General features: G+C 47.9%; 7 protein-coding genes across 7 annotated transcripts; 4 read left to right on the top strand and 3 right to left on the bottom strand.

Annotated features, from left to right (window-relative positions):
- Nucleotides 1-458: 458 nt before the first annotated feature.
- H6S33_004712 (uncharacterized protein) lies at nucleotides 459-885 on the top strand (the record flags this gene model as incomplete). Its single annotated transcript, XM_044836061.1, has 2 exons — nucleotides 459-683; nucleotides 742-885. 2 exons carry the CDS (start codon nucleotides 459-461, stop codon nucleotides 883-885), a joined length of 369 nt encoding a protein of 122 aa, XP_044690685.1.
- A 1,103-nt stretch (nucleotides 886-1,988) lies between these two features.
- Nucleotides 1,989-4,577, bottom strand: H6S33_004711 (uncharacterized protein; the record flags this gene model as incomplete). The annotated part of the gene is made up of 5 exons (XM_044836060.1): nucleotides 1,989-2,112; nucleotides 2,181-2,992; nucleotides 3,054-4,222; nucleotides 4,285-4,385; nucleotides 4,450-4,577. 5 exons carry the CDS (start codon nucleotides 4,575-4,577, stop codon nucleotides 1,989-1,991), a joined length of 2,334 nt encoding a protein of 777 aa, XP_044690684.1.
- Nucleotides 4,578-5,374: 797 nt separating this feature from the next.
- On the top strand, nucleotides 5,375-6,845 carry H6S33_004710 (uncharacterized protein; the record flags this gene model as incomplete). Its single annotated transcript, XM_044836059.1, has 5 exons — nucleotides 5,375-5,425; nucleotides 5,497-5,973; nucleotides 6,032-6,564; nucleotides 6,618-6,715; nucleotides 6,769-6,845. The coding sequence occupies 5 exons, from the start codon at nucleotides 5,375-5,377 to the stop codon at nucleotides 6,843-6,845; spliced, it is 1,236 nt and encodes a 411-aa protein (XP_044690683.1).
- A 621-nt stretch (nucleotides 6,846-7,466) lies between these two features.
- H6S33_004709 (uncharacterized protein) lies at nucleotides 7,467-8,054 on the bottom strand (the record flags this gene model as incomplete). Its single annotated transcript, XM_044836058.1, has 3 exons — nucleotides 7,467-7,538; nucleotides 7,596-7,696; nucleotides 7,760-8,054. The coding sequence occupies 3 exons, from the start codon at nucleotides 8,052-8,054 to the stop codon at nucleotides 7,467-7,469; spliced, it is 468 nt and encodes a 155-aa protein (XP_044690682.1).
- A 1,869-nt stretch (nucleotides 8,055-9,923) lies between these two features.
- On the top strand, nucleotides 9,924-11,455 carry H6S33_004708 (uncharacterized protein; the record flags this gene model as incomplete). The annotated part of the gene is made up of 4 exons (XM_044836057.1): nucleotides 9,924-10,452; nucleotides 10,513-10,755; nucleotides 10,836-10,873; nucleotides 10,928-11,455. 4 exons carry the CDS (start codon nucleotides 9,924-9,926, stop codon nucleotides 11,453-11,455), a joined length of 1,338 nt encoding a protein of 445 aa, XP_044690681.1.
- Nucleotides 11,456-13,315: 1,860 nt separating this feature from the next.
- On the top strand, nucleotides 13,316-14,105 carry H6S33_004707 (uncharacterized protein; the record flags this gene model as incomplete). Its single annotated transcript, XM_044836056.1, has 4 exons — nucleotides 13,316-13,379; nucleotides 13,486-13,571; nucleotides 13,644-13,734; nucleotides 13,789-14,105. 4 exons carry the CDS (start codon nucleotides 13,316-13,318, stop codon nucleotides 14,103-14,105), a joined length of 558 nt encoding a protein of 185 aa, XP_044690680.1.
- A 1,889-nt stretch (nucleotides 14,106-15,994) lies between these two features.
- On the bottom strand, nucleotides 15,995-16,965 carry H6S33_004706 (uncharacterized protein; the record flags this gene model as incomplete). Its single annotated transcript, XM_044836055.1, has 4 exons — nucleotides 15,995-16,224; nucleotides 16,286-16,504; nucleotides 16,578-16,697; nucleotides 16,761-16,965. 4 exons carry the CDS (start codon nucleotides 16,963-16,965, stop codon nucleotides 15,995-15,997), a joined length of 774 nt encoding a protein of 257 aa, XP_044690679.1.
- Nucleotides 16,966-17,131: the final 166 nt, after the last annotated feature.

The raw sequence follows: 17,131 nt of genomic DNA, 5'->3' as shown, positions 1-17,131 counted from the left end.
AGGTGGGTGTCTTTCATGCGCCTCTTGATTAGCGCTTTCAAAACGGTTGACAAACCCTCGGGCTTGAAATCGTTACACCTATGGGGCAAGACTCCTGGTGTTTTTGAAAACGTGGTTGGAGCTATAGTTGGTAGTTGGCTGTTGAAAAAATAGTATATTGAAAGTAGTGTACTCTAGTGAGCGTCCCTTACCTCTCTCTGCGTTGTGGTGCTATATAGCTAGCTGTGGTATCCGGCAGTGATGTAACAAACCACAACTCCAACTAACAGCTACAACTGAGAAACTGACAGCTGTTGTCATACTAATAATACAGCCGCACTAGAGAACCCCCCCTAGCGTCCCACTACAAAAAGTCCCCAACACCCATTCTCCACTATCCCCAAGCAGTCTCACTCTTTACCATCCACCACCCACCACCCACCACCGTCTTTACCACCGCCACCACCACCACCACCACGATGTCCGACCACGCCGCCAAAACGAGCGACCACTACACCTCCTTCTTCGCCCGCGCCCACCCGCTAACGATCGAACACACCACCGCCGCGAGCTACCTCAACGACCTCAAGGGCCGCGTGAACAGCGTGCTCGCGGGCGTGTTCGAGGGGGAGACTACCTGGTGGCCCATGAAGGACTACGAGCGCCCGCTGGAGGAGGGCGAGGTGCGGCTACGGTGGAATTCGGTAAGTGTTTTTTCCCAGGTGGATTGTGGGTGGATTGTGGGGGTGGTGGGCTGACAAGGCGGCGGGCGAACAGAAGTGCTGCGGCACCGAGCTGACGTGGATAGTGCCGGAGAGGTATGTGGAGAAGTATCAGCAGTGGCTGGAGGACGTGAGTGAGCCGACGTCGCCGGCGTTTGCGGGTGCGGAGGGAGGATGCGGGTAGGGGTGAGGGTGAGGGTGGTGCGAAGTAGCTGCTGGATTGTGATCACTTGCGCTGGATGGCTGTGTATGGGGGCTTCTATGGTTCATGGAGGCCGGGGCCTGGCTCCTGTGGTTCGAGCATGAAGGGCGCCGTATCAATAGCAATATTAAACTATCTGGCTCGATCATGCGATATCACTCGATCATGCGTGTGCTTTTGTAGGTGCTGAAACGTGAGGCTTGTTGCTTGGCGGACTGGCTGTAATGCAATAAAGAGTTCTTGTACACTCCTACTAGTAGCCATGATACATGTATTACTAAGTAGTACCGTGCTCAAGGTGTGGTATCTGGGAGTGCCAAGCCTGCCCAAAGTTAAAGGTTTGACTCATAATATAAAACGATAAACCGGAATCTTGAATCTTTCCACTATGACCACATGATGAGATAGTTGTGGGAAAAATAGTCCTCCGAGGCACATAATATATCAAGTAAGTTATAATTAGGGGATTATGGACTCAGGTTATCATAATGACCTTACGCACCTACAGCTTACGAATCTAGTTGAGATGTATGTAAATGATTAGGGTATAGGATATCCCGCGGGTGTCACATGTGAGTCCTATGGGAGTAATTATTAATAGCGCCCAAGAGGTGTCTATGTTACATCGAGTCATATTTCGTGATGCAAACATTCCCGTAACCTGAACAATAGCTCTGGGTCCTCTGGCCTGTATCACTCTCGTACTCATCCTTTCCACAAGGCCAGAAACCGTGAACTCACGAGTCTACTATCGTGAGATTCTCAATGGATTAGGAGAATGTATCACCGAAAGATATGTGAGAACAAAAGCACATAAGAGGTCCTACTCACACACCACCACCAAATCTATTACTTAATCTCAACTCGTCAATATTGAACGTAAAACCAAAGTGAAAACAATTAACTCCAAGAACCCAAACACAGTTTTCATAGTATGGTCAGTTAAGCGCTTCAAACAAACCGCGCTGATACATGCCGCCCCTCCATTTCACTGGTGTGTGCTCTCCCTCCCCTGCCAAAAAAAAGGGGGGAAACTACGGCAAGTCCAAAAAAAAAAAAAAATGAACTTTTCTCGGTTCCTCCAACTATCCAAGTAACTCAACATCCAAACCAATAGCCCTCATGAACAAATTTACATTGGCGCTCTTCTGCGTCCCAATTTCCGCCGGGAGTGTTTTGGACGCCATTACGTTTTCCATTACACGGTCCCTGTGATTTACAGTCGCTCATTAGCCTTCCAACATTCGAATAAGCAAGAAAGAGAAGAAAGAACTTACTTCACAGCGCCCACAAGCATCTGCTGCTGTGGCATACTGGCCCCTACCGCCACACTTGCCAAAAACTGCCAAACATACACATCGTCGACGGCCATTCCGTTCGGCGGGAAACATCCCATCCAGTGCCCCTGCAAGGTTTCAAACAGGCGGTCATACATTCCTTGCCACTGGGCAAGTTCGTTCTCATCAGCCATCCCAGATTGCTTGACAATCTCAGCTCTGGAGGAAAACATGGTGAGGAATGCGAGTCCGATTTTTGTCTTTGAGACTAGAACCACATCGACACGCTCCAAAAGGATTCCAAGAAGGCCAATGACGATTCTGAGTGGCGCTTCGTACACATAGGATATGAGGGATGGTAATACTGTCGAGGCAAAGAGATCGATTTCCTCGCGTGTTGCAGATGGAAGCGTTGTTTCATGAGGCTGATACACGCCGTTTTTGACAACGTCAAGTATGTCGAGATGGACCACAATCATTGTAAGGACTGTGACTCGTTGTTCTTCGTCCAGGTGTCTGAATATGCGTTGAATCGCACGCTTCATCTTTGTATAGCTTAGAATTGCTATGAAAGGATGTGTTTGATTGCTACTTGGGTCGATAGGGCTCATAATCTTGAGTTCTTGCCAGAGCTTGCTTACGAGAACTTGTCGCTTGGCTTCCCATTCAGTGTGGATATTTGTCTCTGGGGGTGGTGGAAGCTTTCCGCGATCACGTTCGTGGCATTCGAGGTTGAGAAGGGCGTTATAGACATTTTCAATAGTAAGAAGAAGTGTCTTTTTGCCTGCGCCGGAAATTGTAGAGCGTTGGGTCTAAATATATTCATCAGCATAGATTATCACTCGGTGTGAAAGGAAAGGAGCGGTTATATACCTTCCGGATCTGTTCGCCGACTCCGGTTTCACTTTTCTTGATATTAAGCATTGGACGTGGCGTCTTGACATTGCTGAAGCTGATCTTCCCTAAGCTCCCTTCCAATACTAACTGAGACGCTTTTGGCCTCGCCTTCGCTGCTGCAACAGCGCGCTGAACCTGCTGCTCCATACGATGGAGATGATTATCCTGACGCCGGTTTCCCCTCCCCTGTCGATATAGATATGTTTGAGCAAACTGGTTTAACGGCTGGGTAGGGTTAGCTCTAGCACGGATCGCACTATGCACGATATAATAAAAGTCCTCGTTTGCAGCGTCATCAGCATTGTTGATGGATACAAGTTGCTGTAGCTGGATCCTTGTAATGAAGTTTTTATCATTCGGAGTCATGAGTCCATTATAGCGAGCCAACTGTGCGATCTTGTGGTTGCGTTTTAGGCGCTTTCTCTCGTCCTCTAGAAACCTTGCTCGTTCGATTTCAGACATATTTTGAAGTTGTGAAGCAGGGACATGAGGCGCCATGCCATACGCATTCCTTGGTTCCTGTAATTGTTCATGCGGCGGCAATCTTGCCCCACCCACTGGACCTACAGGAGTCGGAATTCCACGCAAATGATCTGGATGCTGTTGTTGCTGATGAATCATCTGAGGAGCCTGCATATGTTGCTGTTGTTGCTGGCTCCCCCGTAGCATATTCTGCATCTGCATACTGAATCCTCCATGTTGCGGGATTTGCTGATTGAAATCGGGCTGTTGGTGAATATACTGGTGTACCTGCTGTGGCGGAGGACCCTGGAATACTGGCTGCGGCGCCATAACTAAGGGTTTCTGATTCATGAGAATCTCGGCCTCGACTTCATCAAGGGACATGTATTTCTTGATATTCTGTGGTGGCGCACGGGCGGAGGGGGTTTGCTCCCGGTGGATTTCTGCCGCTGGAGGAGGTGGGGGGGTTGAGGAGATGGTAGTGCCGCCCCATAGGGACATATCAGGGCGGAGAACTGGGACATGAGCGGGTGGGAGGACTTGTCGAGAAGGTTGCTGCTGCTGCTGGGTAGAAGCGGAATGGACTACCGATGGCTTCCGGGCGGAACGATTAAACACTTCGTGTTCTTCGTCCATTGCGTCCGCGACCTTTGCGGTTTGGCCGTGAAAGTCGAAATCTTTGCCTGAGTATATGATTCAGATTAGTATGTGACCAAAACCTCAGAATGTCCTATTTGGAATGTACCAATCTTATCATCCCCACCGCCAAAGGTTTCGTCGTTGAAAGCGTCATCTTTCTCATCCAGTGCATCGCCGAGACCGTCATATGTGTCTTCAAAGTCAATTCTGAAAGAATATAATGTCAGTATCTATCATTCAACTTAGCCGCCATTTTATAGAATAAACACACCCATCGTCATCGTCGTCGCCGTTCGGTCTAGAGGCAAAATGATCTGGGGCCTGGGAAAAGCCTGGGGCTGTCGCGGGATGTTGCCCACGGTCCCGTGGGGGACCGGTGTCAAATCCGAAAAACGACATTCCGAGGGAAGGCCGATTGATATAAGGTATTGTAGAGCACCGACAGGGTGTGTATGGTGTGTATCAAAACAACAAGGGGAAAGGTATGAAGGATGGTGGGTTGTAAGTGATGAGAGAGTGTGGGGCAGAATTAAGTTGATACGTAGGCGGGGATCGAAGGTGGGGTGGGGTTGGTTGGGTTAAGTTGTGCGCCTGAGATTGAAATGGTGGAACGGCGCCACCTGCACCAACAACGGTCGGAGCAGTGAGGTTGGCAAATCGAGACGATGCTTGATCCGGCGCCAATTTTATGAAGGGCTGAATATAAATCCTCTTGTGGTATTATCATCACCACCATCGTCAAATCCTCAGCCCGAGCACCAGCCAGATATTTCCCAAAGAAGAAGTTTGCCTAAGAACGAGTAGATCGGACACCTATTGGATAAATAATTTTGTGAGCACCTTACTCGAGGGCTCATTTGTATTCATCAACTCATCTGCCATCCCAATCCCTTGAGCTCAGGGGAGTATTGGGTGCTCTATCCCTACATGTAGTTGTGCTGTTTTAATTTCGCCGCTGTCTCCCCCTAAACTTGTCGTGGAAGATCCTTGTAGCTATTCACATCTGCCTCGTAACCACTGCCCATCTCCCTTGCTTTCATTCTCATAAAGCCAGCTCTCCTCCTGGTCCTCCATCTTTATTTCTTCCATTCAATCCATTTGGATGCGATACTTGCCATCGTAGCTTAGCATACCTTCATCTCTACTCAGGCGTCACGGCTTTTTGATAGCAGGTCATACCCTTAGCTGGCCACAACATGGCAGCATCCAACACACGGACCCTGCGGTTCGTTCTGCTGGCATTTTTCGTAAGTCCCGTTTGATCTTGAATTTTAAACCCACAAACATCTGATCTAATCTCTCTCGCTTACCCACATAGACAATAGCCGTACTTTTCAAAGTCTACTCGTCAACCTATGTCTCTACTGCCAAAACTTCTATTATTCCTGTAGAGCAAATCATCTCACAACAAAAAGGCTCTCCTAGCTCGCCTTCAACTGCCGATGGCGCAACCTCCCCAGGCTCGGTTTCCTCTGATCAAACACCCAACACATCCAACTCTCTCCCTCCCGCAGTCCATTCTGGCGAACGCGCAAATGCAACCTTCATCACTCTCGCGCGGAATAACGACATCTGGGAGATTGCCAAGTCCATCCGGCAGGTCGAGGACCGTTTCAACCGAAAATTTAACTACGACTGGGTTTTCCTGAATGACAAGCCCTTCGATGCTCAATTCAAAAAGATTACTACTGCCCTAGTATCTGGCAATACGAAGTATGGATTGATTCCCAAGGAGCACTGGAGCTTCCCCGATTGGATTGACCAGGACAAAGCGAAGAAAGTCCGAGAGGATATGGTACATTATTATTCCTCTGGGTGGGATGGTACAATGCTAACCATTCTCGAATGAATAGGCGCAGCGTAAAATCATCTATGGTGATAGTGTCAGTTACCGTCACATGTGCCGTTTTGAATCCGGCTTCTTCTTTCATCATCCCCTTCTGCTTGACTACGAATACTACTGGCGCGTTGAGCCATCAATTGAGCTCTACTGTGATGTTGACTACGATGTATTCCGATTCATGCGCGACAATAAAAAAAAGTACGGGTTCGTGCTATCTCTGTATGAGTATGTGGAGACTATTCCCACACTCTGGGATAGTGTCAAAGCCTTTATGAAGGAGTATCCCCAACATATACACAAAGACAATGCGATGGCCTTCTTGTCGGACGACGATGGCAACACGTACAACCATTGTCATTACTGGTCGAATTTTGAGGTCGGATCGCTGGACTTTTGGAGAGGACAGGCATATACGGATTTCTTTAACAAATTGGACCATGATGGAGGATTCTTTTATGAGAGATGGGGGGATGCCCCGGTACATAGTATCGCGGCAGGGTTGTTGATGTCGAAGGATGAAATCCACTTTTTCAACGATATTGCGTATGTTTAAAGATTAAGCGTGGTTCTATAAGGTCAAACTAACAACTGGGTAGTTACTATCATGTCCCTTTTACTCATTGCCCTACCACGGAGAGCGACAGGCTCAAGCTCAAATGCACTTGCAACCCGAAGGATAACTTTGACTGGAAGGGTATATCATCCCGTTGTTCATTTTGCCCAATTTCATACTGACTTGTATACTAGGATACTCCTGCACATCCCGTCACTTTGATGTCATGGGATTGGAGAAGCCGGATGGCTATCAGAACCAAATGGACTAAATATATGACGCATTCGAGGTGGTAGTGCAGTCAATGTTGAGGTTTATAACGAATTTCTGGGTTTTTTTATTTGGTTCTCAAGGTAAAAAAAAATTGATTAGGCAGGCGGGACCGCCAAGATGGGACAGTTGTCAAGACATGAAACATGAAAAAGAAGGGAGTTCAGGTTTTTCTGGTTATGCTAACTGGAGGTGGGGGTCGTTTGAAAATATATACTAGCGGGATGAAATCTATTACTTTTCTGCACATGGACATTAATCCTAGAACCGGTTCCATTCAATTCATGGTTCTGCCTATTGATAGATTGATCAATTACCATAATTTTACTTAGAACATCCATGAGAAGAGCTTGGAGTATGAGAAGGGCAATTTTGCATCATCATTGATAAAACGTTGATCAATAGCAAATTCCCTTTTAAGGATGTGTATTATGCGCAATTGGCTGGGGGTAGCATAATATAGGAGAGTGAAACTCCAGTTGGGTATGAATTAACCACATAGTTGGAGCTTCAACGAGAAAAGCTACTGAATTAATAGTAGTGTCGCTTGCCTTCTCACTAGATCAAAAGTACTGTACATGACCATCACGGAGGTTTATCTATTTTATATAGGAAGCTATACCTATACCGCACCCGACTTCGGCTTCTTTGTACCGTACTTTGACCTTGATGTTGTGCGATTTCCCACGCCTCCCTATCCCATCATTAATATTTTCATCGCCAACTATAGGAGAATATAATAGGAGCTTACCAAGTCAAGTGCTCCACGTATCAAGTGGTATTTCACACCTGGACAATCCTGGGATCTTCCACCGCGCACCAGTACCACCGAGTGCTGCTGTACATTGTGACCTATCCTCTCTCAGAATTGGCTATTTCTATATCTCTTCCCATAAACAATGGGGAGAAACCTACCTTCACCAGGTATATATGCCGTAACCACCTTATCATTGCTCAGCCTCACCCTCGCGACTTTCCGATCTGCCGAATTGGGTTTTTTCGGGTTCATGACTGTGACCTTGAGACATACGCCCTTCATACATGGGTTCCCCGTAGTAGACATGGCGGGGGAGACCGGTTTGCGTGCGGGCTGGGGCTTGCGCGCCCCTCGAATTACTTGGTTGAATGTCGCAGCGGCGGGAGCACTTGTAGAGAATGCACGAATGGGCGCTGCCACCGGGCGATAGAGGAGAGAGCGGAGGGCGAACATTGCGACCGTGGGGAGTAACTCGTAAGGGTTTTGACTTTCAATATCTATCGAAAACTGAAGGTCTCTAGTGGATTGAATTGAATTGAATTATAGGCAGGGTAACACATAAACCCTAACCCTATTTCATGTTTTATCACTCGTGTGAAATGAACTAAGCTACATAGAGCTCTCTCTAGAAATATAGATCCCTATAAGGAATATAAAAGTGCCGGAAAGATTGGTAAAATTTCTGCGGAATTCGTCAGACTACGGTAGTAGTTCGGCTTTTTTTACGGTATTTCTGATAGTACGGTCTTTTCTGGGACAATGGCGAAATCTAGTCGATAGTAAACAGAAACTTCTCAGCCAACCATAGATTTGATAAACAGTCGAGACGAAGGACCGCTACGATTTTATCGGCTCTTGTTGGTTTTTGTTGTCCCATCCGCCATCGAACTAGGTTTGCTATCGCCCAGAAAAGACTAGTGTAGTCCACGAGCTGGCTGCTCGAGGTAGTGTTGGGCACAAGCCGAGCTGGCTCGAGCATTGGGCTCGAGCTAATATTGGAAAAGCTCGAGCTTTTTGGACTATAATAATGAGTTGATGATGGCAAAGCTGGGTGGTGGGTGTGTCGGGGGTGGATTCTCCCAATTCGTCCCTAGAAATGAAAAAGGATATCAAGATGACTATTTTCAGTTATATTAATCAGAGCTCGAGTTAGCCTAAGTCATTCATTCTTTGCTACTACTACTAGAGCTTATTATCTACCCCAGCAAGCAGACCTTCAAGCTCTGTTAGCATAGTGGTCTATGCACCCTGATTGAGGAAACTTATGACGACAACAGGGAGATCTTGTATTCGAATCCCGAACGGAGCCGATTCAATATGTTTTTTTCTTTCTTTCTTGTTTATAGATCCTAGAAATGAAAAAAGTATACGGAGATGACTATTTTTAGCTATACTAATGGGAGGTCGAGCCATGCTCCCGAGCTCGAACATCCCCAGCCTTCCTTTCCACAATCTGAGCCGGCTCGAGCTCTATATCAGGCTCGTCTCGAACAGGCTCGTGCCCAACACTAGCTCGAGGCGAGCAGAGATAAGTCCCTCGAGGTGCTTCTACCTCATATGGTCCTTACCTTTGCTTACTCAAAGCAAATAATTACTAGAATTAGCTAATCACCAAAGTTAGAGTTTACTCTTGAAAGTGATATTCCTATAAGAAACGTCAATCCCACTGAATAAATGCCACTCTTAATAGTCTGAGTACCTAAGCCTCGAACATCTCGACCCGAGTAGCAGAGTTCGTCTCGAGTATTCTCGCCTTGCGGACCCCATGCCTTGAGCTTTCTCGAGACAGAGGCGAGGCCTCTAGCGTCAATGCCTCGTGGACCACACTACATGTAGACAAGGCTATATGGAGCTAACTCGGTATTCTAATACAATGCCGCATCACTAACGGTGTGAATTACATCCCGTATTGTACATTACATGTCCATTGCAAGGGTAGTTGAACCTTAATGTTCTGATCCGTCAAGATCAAGGTAAGATTCCTTAATATAGCTGGGCGTGTGAAATGAATAAAATGAAGAAAATCGGAACACACAATTTATCAAAAATAAGCAGAGGAAATCATACGTTCATCCTTAGACTGTAAATTTCAACTTTCTACTTATTTCATTTTTTCCTAGATTGGATACATTTGTATGTGTCTACATAATTGAGGTGTGGTGCCCGGCACTTGGTTTAAGGGTTGGGTCGAAAGTACATGGGGCTTTGCCTAGATTATGCTTTTGAATTCGTCCTGTAACCTCCACACCCTCTTTCACTACTACACACTGTCCTTACATCGAACCTCTTCTCAAAAGCAATCCCAATCTCTCATCAACTAAAATGGGGACTGAGGTGCAGCGGTTCCCAGAGGAATCTCCCTACGGAAAGTATCTCGTCAAAGACCTAGGAATCTTTTACGCCATCTCGATGACTGCTGGCTTGGCCAGAGTTGGAATAAGATGCTTTATCAATCGAAAGATTCAACTCGAGGAAGTGCTAATGATAGGCTGCATGCTCTTCTACACTGCTTACATGCTATGTGTGGCTGTTTACCTCGAGAAAGGGACCAACCTGATGAACACTGCCGAAGACTTTATCATGTTGATCAACCATGATGAAAGGCTTCGTGTCATAGGCAGCAAGGCAAGTTTGGCCTCATGGTATCTATATTGCATCTGCATCTGGGGATGTAAGTGTACTTGGTGGTGTGTACTGAGGCAATTCGCTGTCACAAATGGTAAAAGAAGTCTGACCGTCATCCTTGCTGGATGGTTTCTTCTTGCTACCTTTCTCGCCGCCATGATCACAATATCTGCTATTTGCACTCCGTTTACAGACTATTGGAAGATAAATCCACTGCCTGCTGTTCGTACGTTTCCATCTCTTTATCCGCCCCTTTACACGGAGATATACTAACTATTAAAAAAAGGCGAATGCCATGATACGTACCGCACGATGTTGATCGTTGGCTCTTTGAATATCGCATCAGATATCCCGCTGCTTGTGACCCCGATTCCATTCGTCATGAAGCTGAGGGCCCCAATTCGCAGGAAAGTGGGATTGTACTTTCTCTTCGGGCTCGGACTCCTTGTGATAGGTGCTGCCTTTGGCCGCATGGCAGAAGTCACGTCGTTGAGATGCCTTGGATCAAGCACATTTTGGGCTCTTGTTGGTATGTTTGAATATCACGTTGGATGAGAAGTTGTTAAGTGAGGATAAACGTTTGCACAAGTTCTAATTAAATTAACACAGAAACGACCTGTGCTTTCGTTATTGCCAACACCCCTGGAGTATTTCCCCTATTCCACAGCCCTGTCTCCTATAAATCACTAACATCAACTCAGATTGCATCACTATTCAAACATAGACAACGGCAAAAGCAGCTTAGACAGGATGCTGAGCGGAGGAAACTTTTTCAAGCCGCCCACACTGCCGACCCTTTTCAAATGGGTCGACCCCCCCCAAATACCCTCGAGTCTCCCTACCGTCGTCACCATAGGCTGTCCGATCACAGTCTTCTGTATAGCGATAGCGCTAGCGAAGAAGAGACCGCACCAACTACTGAGGCCAATAAGATTAAAGATTTGACAAGTGTTACCATTATCAGTGCTGGAGTCGAAACTGGAGAAAGTTCTGAAGACACCGATGATTCGTCCACTGGTACTGCTGACGGAACATCTCAGCATAGTAGCGGAAGCTCAGCAGTTAACACTGCCATCGATTACGGAAGTATCTATTACCCCGATTCTCTTGAGACCGGTCAGGAAAGCGAAGGACACTCCCTGCAGGACGATATGTCCGCAGAGTCTGATTTGGGACAACTCCTCAGAAATTCTGCCGATCTGGAACAAGGCCATGTTCATGCTATCTAAGATACACATGGCAGAACAACAAAACAAAGCAGGATTGAAGATATCTTAGGGTTGAGGAGGAACAAAAAGGTGGCGAGTAACGGGTATTAATTCTTTCTTTTTCGTGTGTATCAGGGTTGGGTGAAAATTTCAGTGTGGAGTCACAGATATGATCTAGCAACTCATGTGCTACTGAATATTCTTTTCTTTCGTGTCCGAGTAGAAGCTGTGCTTCTATATGCTTATTGTAATGGTGGACTTTTGTTGTTTGGTCACGGGAAATCACTCGGCAGGGTTGCTCACACGCAGTCAAGATAACGTTTTCATTCATGATCATATTTACTTTTTTGTGGAACCTTAGCTAGGAAGGGGGGATATGCTTTACACCTGAGTGTTCAAGTAATGCATTACTATCACAAAGTCATACATACTTCAGCAAGCTTATGTCGGTCCATGATCTAAATGAAACTAAAGGTTCCATTCGAGATTCCATGCACTATATGACCTGTTAGCCAACTCCTGTCTAATGTGCCATTTTAAAGTCCCCAATCAAAATAAAATAATCCCTAAAAGTACGCAATTAATGAGACACTATATACATGCCCCCAACGAGGAGTGCAGCATAAGACAGCGACCTAGCTATTTGGACGAGAAATTAGTATGATACAGATCCAGGGCGGACAAACCCAGATATTCGTCACAAGCTTGCATGATGCGGCTTTATCAACTATGACATTATGGTCTGATATGATGGGCCATTCAAAGCACTAAATATTTTTGAACAGTATCCTGATCAACGAAACATGCTTCTAAGATATCCCATTGTGTTTTGATATTCGGGTATATAATACGTTCTTTGCGTAAAGTACATGTGCGTACATCATATTAAGTACATAATGCAATGAATCTGACCGTAGATATAGAAAGAAAACTAGTACATGTAGGCTTACAAGGCCAATCATTATACACAGAACTTATCATAAACACATTCTATAATAAGAGGTTTCAATTTGACTATTACGTTGTGACCCATCACTACTAGTAGAATGTGGAAAAACTTCTGTTTAACTACTTGATAGTAGTACAAATACTTTCAACAAGTGCAAAGTATCATAGCTGGTCCGGATTGTAAGTCGTGCCGAAACTTTGCACTCAATTGCAGTCGAGTTTCACCAGTAGGGCATAATTCAACGGTAATAGAAAAAGTGAGTGAGATTTCATGTCTAGAATGTACACGGTAGGATTCCTACATATACATATAAAAGTTCGACGGGGTGTACTACTTTTCCAACCAAAAAATTAATGATCTGGTCTATGAATCCTTATAGGTGGGTTATCCTGAAATTCGAAAACCGATATATCGAATATTCGATCCGAAGTTCGACTATGTATTAGTAGTACACCATAGGCAGGGTAATCCACCCATCCAACTGCACCTCTGACACCCAAACCCTAACCTTGCCGTAAATGTTTTAGAAAAAAGAAAAAAAGCTTACCGTATCGAGCTGAAGAGTTACTTTGCCTAATTCCTAATCGGAGACTGTGTATATTACCCAGTAGATAGGGCCCACCAAGCTCCACCACCACACACACACCCGCGTGGAGAGCATAGGAGAGAGAGCTCTTCATTAACCCAACCTCCACCGTTGTACGCAGAATTAACCCCCCACCCACTGCGCAGTACGTGCAGCCACTGATAGACCTCCACGCTTTTTCCTTGCTACTCTAACTGGCATACATCTACAGCCGGAGCTCCCCAAGGGTCAATTGAACCCATACCTACCTACTTCACTCTACTTTACCTGCTGCCTACATACATACCTTCGCCAGAGGATACCTACACACCCTATACAAAGCTCTACGTGCCCAGAAACCGCAGAAATGCCTTACAATACCACGGCCATTCCGCCCGCCGAGGAGATCACAGGTCATCCGGCTCTGCCAGGTATGCATTGCATGCTGCAATCTATTCCTTTCCCCCCCTCCTGCCTGCCTGCTGCCCCCCCTTAAGAGTGCCGGCCGCAGGATTCTAACTCGTCATGTGTCTGTAGTCTCGCGCGTCAAGAAGATTATCCGCCTCGACGACGATGTCGCGGGATGCTCCAACAGTGCCGCGTTCCTGGCCACTATTGCTGCTGTATGTTTTCGTCCCGGCGTGTGCGTGCGTGTATGCGACGGAGAGGCGCTGACTATGTATGGGGATGCACAGGAGATGTTCGTGCAGTACCTAGCCGAGCAGGGGTTCAAGATGACGCTTGGAGACCGCAAGCAGAGGAAGACGATGCAGTATAAAGATCTTGGTACAATCCCCTCCTTCCACCTCCCCGCGTTACCATCACTGACAATTAGCACAGCTAGCGCAGTAGCCCGTACCAACAACCTCGAATTCCTCTCCGATACCATCCCGCAGACGGTGCCGTACAAGCAGGTGCGGGAGAAGAAGGCGGCAAAGACCGCGGAGAAGGAGAAGGGACAGACCGTGCTACCCGTTGGCGGCGCCGCCAATGGCAGGAGGAAGACGACCACGGCGGCGTCGAAGAAGGTGACGCCGGAGATTGAGGCTATTGTGGATAGGGAGGTGGAGATGGAGGAGGCGGGGAGTAGTGGTGGTGGGGCTGGCGGTGGTAGTGGGGGTGGTGGTGGGTTGGGTAGGTTTGCGTTTTCGGGGTGAGACTGGGGTGTTGAGGCTATATATGCTGCCCCTCTCACCCCTCCTTCCTCCCCTGCCCCCCTCTCACCCTGATCACCCTGATCACCTCTTCATATCTTTTCCTCCTCATCATCATCATCGTCTGGGCTTAATTGATTCCTTTTTCTTCTTGGTGTTCTGTACAATAGGGTTTAGCTTTTGCGAAATGGAGTTTTCACCACCATGCGTCTTTAATTGCCCAGTTTGGTTGATTCAATTGATAGCTAGAATACCGTGTGTTGTATATTGATGGCGACTAGTAGTTGCTGTAGTACTGGTGAAACATCACCACACTGTGGATAAACAAATATGTCGGCAACCTCTACTGAATTTCGTCAACTCGAGACAGAAATATAGTGGCCGAAACCTGTCATAACCTAGCCATTGTTCTTTGAGAAACTGCCATCATTGATAATAGTAGAGATACCCCCTCAACCCCGAAGTGATAGCTACATAAGTACTTGAGAGCCAATCATAAGCCCGGTACTGATATCCTACCCTCAGTCTCCTCAAGGCTCCCTTTATTTGATCAATTGAGCCACACTTTATCATGGAAGCCCTTCTCTCCGGGGCGGTACCAGTGGTGAAGGCTGTTACTCATAACTTCTCGATCCCAAACCAGAAGCTCAAGCTAAGGGAAGAATATGGCTTACTGTAGTTTATTCCCATTGAGGCCTGTTTATCTTCACCTCACACACAAGCCTCCCACACTCTCCGGCAATATGGTACACAAACCAATAATGGTGGGGGAATGACACATAGTTCCCATCAATTGCTAACACCGGTAGTGCTGGTTGGATTCGAAGCCCCGGCTGGGTATGCTTAGAGCCAACTTTAGAATGCTAGGTACTTCTACGGAGCCCCCCGGACGAGATTCTACAGCCGCTCCGCGTTTTAAGACCAAGTTTAAGGGCCACCAACACCTTACCCCCACCCTTTATAATTACCCCACTGTCCCGGGCCCCAACTACAAACCTACCACCTTCCTGTCGCCCTGCCACCACTCTACCATCCCCTAACACAAACATACCACTTAACCCCCCCCCCCCCGCGGCCGAACACCCTTCAACCATACACGTAGACCAAAAAAAAAAAAAAAACCCCATCACAACCCATCACTCGTTCTTGGCAAACGCAGCAGAGCGGTGATTCCCCGCGCGGCAATGGGGGTGGTCGGACAAAATCCCGTTCCAGGTGAAGATCAGACACGCTCTAGATCTGCACAAGCAGCCGCAGGCGATGTTACGTAGCGCTTGAAGGTCGGCCACACACACTGCGGAATAATGGACAAAAGCGGGGTCTACAAATATGTGTGCTTGGCCCAGCGCTCATTGGGCTATATATTCTATGCTCTGGTAACTAACTAACTCTACAGGCCTATAGGTGGGGGTGGTTAAATAGCTCTTGTGGTGATGGTATGGCTGTTGTGCTGCGCGGGTGGAGAGGCGCACGTGCTCGTTGCTGGGCCTGGATTCTGCACCGAGAGGGTCCCGTAGTGGGGCGAGCTGGTAAGGTAAATGGGCTGGGGGTTGGGCTGGGGAGGGAAGAGTTTGTTCCTACTTGGGGGGTTAGTTATGTGCTCAATGATGAGACGCCCTCGAGGGCGTAATACTACAGTCTACAGGTGAGTTAGGTATTTTTGTAAGCGGTATTTCCCAGACACGTAGAGGAAGCTCTAGCATATTGAGAGCCCTACCCAATCCACCTCAGAACCAGCACCACAGTTGCATACCCACTATCACGAACTCTTCAACCCACACTCCACACCACATATATCCAACCCAAAGCAGCATTTTATTGTATTAGTTATCTAGTAAAAGCACCTCTACAAAATATCAACCCCCTCCCTTTCCCCTTCTGCGCAGCAGACCTCACATCCTCCTGATCTGCGTCTCGTTCTCATACCTCTCCAAGCTGCCCATGTTCTCCCACCACTCAAACAGCATCGTGTTGCAGATGAGCTTGAACCACGGCGTGAAGCTCAGCTTCTCGTCCTTAAACATCTCCTTGAGCTCGTCGGCCGTCACGTACTTGTACGCCTGCACCTCGTTCGGGTTGATGTCGAGCGAGACCTGAGCCTTGATGAAGAGGATGTAGTCGACTTTGCACATTCACACCCACACATTAGCAACCCTTCCTTCCCCTCTAGCGGGGGAACTCACTCTCATGCTCCCCCCACAGCCCATCACTCGGCGCCATGTAGTGGATCCTCGTCAGGAACCTAAACTGCTCCGGCAGCACCTGCGCGCCGGGGATGCCGAGCTCGTGGCCGAGCTTGCGCTGCGCTGCGCGCCGCACGCCCATTGTTGCGGCGGCGAGGTCGGCGCCGGTCTCGCCGGGGATGCCGAGCGGGTGCGAGCAGCAGGTGTTGGTCCACATGCCTAGTAGCACCAATTGTCAGTCAATTCCATTCTCAGTCCTGCTGCCTGGGGGTTATGGTGGTGGGGCACGTACCAGGGAAGGTGATCTTCTCGTCGGCGCGCTGCTGCAGGAGGAGGCGGTTCTCGTTGTCGAACAGGAAGACGCTGAAGGCGCGGTGGAGGAGGCCTTGCTCAATGTTTTTCATCAAGTGGCCTGTCGAGGGTTAGCTATGTGTGGCGGAGAGGTGGGAGGCGAGTTTGAGAGGGATGTACGTACAAACTTTCTTCGTGGCGCTGCCGATGGGCACGTCGTTCTCGTCGAGGACGATGCACACCTCGTCCATGAGGCGGACCTGCTCCTCGTCGTAGCCGTCGAGCTCGGAGGAGTTGCGGGCGGCGGTGGCGAGCGAGGTGTTGATGTCGGGGAAGAGGCGGAGGATGTTTTCGGCTGTGATGGCCGGGGCGGTTGTGGTGGTGGACATTGCTGCTGTGGTGGGGGGGAGTTGGTGATAGTGGTGATAGTGGTGAGTGGGGGGAGGTTGGGGAGGTAGAGAAGAAGAGGAGAGGAGAGGAGAGGAGAGGAGAGGAGAGGAGAGGAGAGAAAGGAAGAGAAGAGGGAGTTGGTGATAAAAGGGAAATTAGGAGGTG

This window comes from Morchella sextelata, assembly GCF_020137385.1.
Source record: "Morchella sextelata strain SCLS chromosome Unknown scls_18, whole genome shotgun sequence".
NCBI classification, from domain to species: domain Eukaryota; kingdom Fungi; phylum Ascomycota; class Pezizomycetes; order Pezizales; family Morchellaceae; genus Morchella; species Morchella sextelata.
The sequence above is the reverse complement of the archived record's forward strand: the minus strand, read 5'-3'. Positions and strand labels throughout refer to the sequence as shown.